Below are 6,561 nucleotides of genomic sequence, written 5' to 3' on the forward strand. Positions count from 1 at the left end.
ACGCTGAGCTCAACATTTGCCTCAAGCCTTCATGCACACTGGGCTTAAAAAAAAAAAAACTCTGTTTTCTTGGGAGTAAAAATTAGTCCTAATGTGGATGGACACATAGGATAACATTGAGCTGCTTCTACAGGCAGAACACACAACTCTTGTATAAGCAGGGATTTAAAGTGGAGGTTCACCCAAAAAATCATTTTTTAACATTAGATTGAGGCTAATTTTACTAAGCAGAATCAGGTTTTTTTTTTTTTAAATGAATGCAGTACTTACCGTTTTAGAGATCGATGTTCTCCCGCCACTTCCGGGTATGGGCTGCGGGACTGGGCATTCCTATTTAATTGACAGCCTTCCGACGGTCGCATACAGCACGTCACGAGTTCCCGAAAGTAGCCGAACGTCGGTGCGCAGGCGCCATATAGAGCCGCACCGACGTTCGGCAACTGGTGACGTGCTGTATGCGACCGTCGGAAGCCTGTCAATCAAATAGGAACACCCAGTACCGAAGATCATTCCCGGAAGCCACGGAGAACATCGATCTCTAAAACGGTAAGTACTGCATTCATTTAAAAAAAAACACCCGATTCTGCTTAGTAAAATTAGCCTCAATCTAATGTTAAAAAAAAAAATTCGCGTGAACTCCCGCTGGGGAAGTCTTGGTGCACTTATCATACAGTGCATGCCAATAATTAAGAATTACATTAATGAATGATATTAAGCTCTGATTAAAAGGGTACTATATAAAAAATAAAGTGAAAATAATTCTGTCTGGAAAGAAAGTACCCAATAAACTTACAACAATGTTACTGCATTTGTGGCTATTTACTAAGGGGGGTGCCCTAATAATATAATGTAACCAATCACTTGAAGGAAAATGTATTATGATTTTTGTTGGATTCAACAAGCAGGACTGCTGAGCCAGTGTAGAAAATCGCTGTCATTTGTTAATGGGTAATAGATGAAGGTAATACAGAATACATTCAGCCTATAATTCTCAGCATTTTGATTGCCATTACTGAACGTGATGGCACTTTAGTGGCATCCTAGTGGCTGTCTGCCATACGCCACTACTCTGCGGCACACCACTACAGCTATACTTATAATCGTTTTGTTATACACGTTTTTTAAATATATATATATATATATATATATATATATATATATATATATATATATATATATATATATATATGTGCATCTAAATCTAAATAGGTAGATCTATAGATATAAATCTATATATATATATCTAAAGAGATATATCTATCTATCTATCTATATCTATAGATATATCGATAGAGATATATTTATATATCTATATATCTATAGATATAGATAGATAGACCCCGTATTTAAAGTCGTATATACAGTTGGATTGGCCATGGAAGACCTGTTGTCCACACACATTATGCGTTTTTCTGCAGCCATGGAAGACCTGTTGTTCACACACATTATGCGTTTTTCTGCAGTCAATGCAACGCGCTAGATTTCACAAATTTCTTGATTGGACACAAGTGACCAGTCCCCACTAATCTGTCTGTTGAATGATTGTATCTTTTGCATGCATAATATCCATTCCAATGTATAACATACGTTCCGCACAAGCCTATGGAAGCGTTTTACCAAGGCCAGCAAGTAAAAACAAAAAACAAACAAACAAAAAAAGACTATCAAATGCAATGTAAATAAATGGAATAGTTAAATAAATTCTAGGACAATTCGGTTTGCATGCCTTGGTAAATTAGGATTTTTTTTTAATCATGCGACATGATTTTCTGTGCTTTTTTGCAAATGGGATTGTTGTAATTTCGTTTTGTATAAAAGGGTATATTTGCATAGTGTAATGTTGCCATAACCCCAGTAGATTACAACTGTACATTAACATAAGACATAAATCACATTATGTTTTCCTTTACACCCTATGTAAAAATCAATTCTGTACCAGACTTACGTCAAAATAGGTATGTAGGAAATGTATGATATATTATGATTCCGTCTATAGAGATAGATAGATAAATAAATAGCAATATAAAATTATAGAGATAGATAGATAGATAGATAGATAGATAGATAGATAGATAGATAGATAGATAGATAGATAGATAGATAAATGAATAGAATGAAAATTATATATAGATAGATAGATAGATAGATAGATAGATAGATAGATAGATAGATAGATAGATAGATAGATAGATAGATAGATAGATAGATAGATAGATAGATAGAATAAAAAATTATAGAGATAGATAAATAAATAGAATGAAAATGATAGATAGATAGATAGATAGATAGATAGATAGATAGATAGATAGATAGATAGATAGATAGATAGATAGATAGAATAAAAAAATTATAGAGATAGATAGATAGATAAATAAATAAATAGAATGAAAATGATAGATAGATAGATAGATAGATAGATAGATAGATAGATAGATAGATAGATAGATAGATAGATAGATAGATAGATAGAATACAAAAATTATAGAGATAGACAGATAAATAAATAGAATGAAAATGATAGATAGATAGATAGATAGACAGACAGACAGACAGACAGACAGACAGACAGACAGACAGACAGATAGATAGATAGATAGATAGATAGATAGATAGATAGATAGATAGATAGATAGAATAAAAAATTATAGAGATAGATAAATAAATAGAATGAAACTGATAGATAGATAGATAGACAGACAGACAGACAGACAGACAGACAGACAGATAGATAGATAGATAGATAGATAGATAGATAGATAGATAGATAGATAGATAGATAGATGTGTGTGTTACTTATATGTAGGCTGTAGGCCAAACACTGTTATTTAGTTGTCCTAAGAGAGAAAAAAAAATGTAATAACTTTGCTTTATATATATTTCATGGCACGTTTGGTGAAGTGTGTCATTATATTTATTTTTTGTATACCACGTGAATTTGTGTGTTATAAAAACACAATGACAAGAAACATAAGTGTCATTATCCATACAAATCTAAATTGAAATCAATAGAACAAGTGTTTTACTGAAGATAATAAACATATACAGACAAAAAAAAACGAAAGTGCTGAAATAAAAAACAAAATCAAACAAAATGTAAAAAGAAATACTGTCCTTTTAAACAGTTTTATTAGATCTCTTACGAGACCATATTATTAGAGTTCCTTATTTTAGGTGGCTGGCTTTACCACTTAGTCACCTCGAACATTTTTTATTTTATTTTTTCATTAACAAAAAGTGCATTATATTTATGAGTCTTTTTTTTCACGTTTCTCAAAACTGGAACACGTTTTTATATAAATTAATAGCCTTTAAGATGCCAATATATCAGTGTAGCTGTAGCTATAGCTTAAAAAGAATGCAATTTACATATCCTATAGTAAATTTATCATACAAAAAAAAAAAAAAAAGTTTTGTATTGCAATATAGGTTCTAGTGTGGGTTGAACCCCCTGCAAGTAGTAGCATTGATCGATTGCATTAGAGTCAGTGGAATTGTTTGAATAGCACTCTATGCTCAAATATATACTTTATTAGTAATAAATACCAAGGACTGTGTAACCAAATAAAAAGTAACTGATTGATGGAGGGAGGGGATGGGTGGGGGGGGGGTGTAGAGATGCTATGCAATGAGCAGATTTGAACTTACTGGACACTAAAGAGTCAGGGTGGGTGGAAAGTAACAGATGTGGAAGAGGGGATCACATGCCCCCCTACCTTTATCCCTCTTTGCATTTTTTTTAACACAAAAGACAGTTACTTTACATTAGAACATTCACAGTGGAGTAACCTCTGGTCAGAGTGACTCACTATTTATTTACAAGAGCCTTCAAACGAGTTGATTTAGTGAATCCTTTGCTAGGACTGCCAATTCCTGAGCAGTCTGGACATAGATTCAGGGACTGTTTGTTCCCTCCAGAGGTGATCAGCTGGGCAAAAGGGGGAAAAAAATTCAGCTGTATGTAACTTGCTTGTAGGTGTGTGATAAAGCGTAATGCTACAGAAGTCTGTCCCTTCATTTAGAGTTTAGAAAAATATATATACATCTCACAAAATAAAAAAAAGCCTTATTTCGCCCTGGCTACAGGTGCAGTGCTGATCATGGAAGGACAAGGTGGTCAGAGAAGGTTCTGAGACTGTCGCATCCATTTCATGTCTATTGTCCCCCAAGCTAGTGGGCTCTGAAGTCCTCTAAGATGAGCTGTCATTCTCTGACTGTTGATGGAGCAATGAGCTGTTTGACTTGTGTTTCTTCAGGAGCTGGGTGATCTTCTCGTCGTCTGAGTTAGGATCAAGGGGCTTGTTGTAGTCGTCATCCTCATCCTCGTTTTCTGAAGCTCCTTTCAGCCTCTCGGTCTCGGTGTCCTGCTTCTTCTTGGCTGTGGCCATCTCTGCTGCGTGCTTCTTGCGCCACTTGGTCCTCCTGTTCTGGAACCATACCTGCAAGGGGGCATCAAATAGTATGGGTATTATAAAGCAACAAGACAGCAATTCATTAGAAACAACTAAACCCAAGACAAAAAATGCAATATATTAGTGGTTGGTGGTGGCTGCATTATTTTTAGAAAATGTAGAAATACTTGTTGATCTTGCCAGAAATGCTGTGTTCTATTACTTTCTGTGAGCTACACTAGACCATTTTCCTAGTGACCTGTCTGTAGTCAGAGCAGCCTAGTGTAACAACCATGGTCCCCTCCATAGATACAGTGGAGGGATGATGTAGCCACCAGTGGAGGGCATTTGTTATGAATTACTAGGTGAATGTAAAGCAATGGAAGCTTGATAAACAAAAACAAAGCAACCATCACACCAAGGACTAGTGAGCTGCATTACATATTTGGTTTTGGGTTTAGATGCACTTTAGGCAAAAGCAGTGTGCATGGTGCGATCATGAGTTTCTAAGGGCACAAAGTAGGCTTAATTCACAAAGCTAGCATACCACTATTATGAGTGTCCTTATTAAAAAAAAAAACACAAAAAAAAATAGAAAGAAAGAAAAAATGGGCCAGATTCACAGAAGAAATACGCCGGAGTATCTACTGATACTCCAGTGTATTTTCAAATTTGCCGCGTCGTATCTTAATTTGTGATTCACAAACAAGATACGACGGCATTTGGCTAAGATCCGACAGGCTTACGGCTTCCTACGCCTTCGGATCTTAGGCTGCAATACTTCGGCCGCTGCTGGGTGGAGTTTGCGTCGTTTTCCAGAGTCGCGTATGCAAATTAGCTTTTACGGCGATCCACGAAGCTACTCGCGTGCGTTACGTCGTTTTTTTCCGTCGCAAAGTTAAGCAATCTTTTTCATGGCTTAACTTTACACAAGCCATGTTAAAGTATGGCCGTCGTTCCCGCGTTGAATTTTAAATTATTATTTTTTCGGCGTAAGTACGTTACACACGTCGCCATTCACAAACACAACGGGGCGCCGTAATTTCGCGCAAAGCACGTCGGGAAATTTACTAACGGAGCATGCGCAGAACGTTCGGCGTGGGAGCGCGCCTAATTTAAATGGTACACGCCCCATTTGAATTAGGTGGGCTTGCGCCGGACGTCTTTACGTTGTTCCGCCGCAAGTTTATACTCAAGTGCTTTGTGAATCAAGCACTTACGAGAAAAACTTGCGGCGGTGTAACGTAAAGACGATACGTTACGCCGCCGCATTTGTACCTGAATCTGGCCCAATCTATAGAGGTTAAGAACTTTATTCTTGTGTTACAGAACCTAATGTACTAAAGAGATACAAGTTTTAGGATAACTCTGGGACATGTGTATATTATTATAACTAGTGACCAATCAAGCTTTATCATAAATGTTGCATCATTAATCTTTAATTAATCCTCAACAGTCCACCAAGAAGAAACAGAAGACACCCGAATGGTTGTTGTAAACAAGTTCTCTTTTCTCCAGTTTGATAAATATGACGCATTATTTATTTTTATAATATATATGTGAACCTTATAGGCGTTTTAGCCAGATAAATGTATTTTTATACACATGCAGATTTAAAATGTTTTTACGTAAAGGAAAAAAAAAATCTTCAAGACGTTTTAATAAAAAAATAACAAGGGAGTTATAATGTTTTTGAGGATCTGCAGTTTCTATAGTAGCTGAGGCTTATTTACTATTGTAGTTCAGAATCTTACTCAATAAATTGAACATTGACTTAATTGTCCAATCATTGGAAAAGGGAAATCCCTTTTATTTATATGCACGTGATTGGGTGTTCAAATTATTGTTAGAAGATTTTCAGCTCCTTTAGTAAATCAACCTCAATGTGTGAGATTTCATTTTCAGACCAATCATTATATATTAATATAAACTAACAAGCAATCCTAGTTGGCTGGTTCGGATCCATTCTATGGGGAATAATGAGAAGTGACGCCCTCTACAGAAACTACAGTGAGAACACCCGTTCAAGCAAGCATGACACCCCAACCAATTAGAAAGGGCCTCTCTTATACACCAAGAATGCCAAAAGTCACACAGCACATCCCTACCCCTACCCCATCATCCAATTCTGTATGTTTTAAGAAAGAATATGTTATTTTATAAATCCATTAAG

General features: G+C 35.8%; 1 protein-coding gene across 1 annotated transcript in view; it reads right to left on the reverse strand.

The window, feature by feature from the left end:
* Positions 1-2,893: 2,893 nt before the first annotated feature.
* Positions 2,894-6,561, reverse strand: part of NKX6-1 (NK6 homeobox 1) — a 9,915-nt gene continuing 6,247 nt past the window's right edge. The window contains exon 3 of the mRNA XM_040326480.1: positions 2,894-4,436. Coding sequence (XP_040182414.1) covers positions 4,188-4,436 — 249 coding nt within the window. The 3' untranslated portion in view covers positions 2,894-4,187. The remainder of the gene's footprint in view (positions 4,437-6,561) is intronic.

Source organism: Rana temporaria, chromosome 1 (genome assembly GCF_905171775.1).
Source record: "Rana temporaria chromosome 1, aRanTem1.1, whole genome shotgun sequence".
NCBI classification, from domain to species: Eukaryota; Metazoa; Chordata; class Amphibia; order Anura; family Ranidae; genus Rana; species Rana temporaria.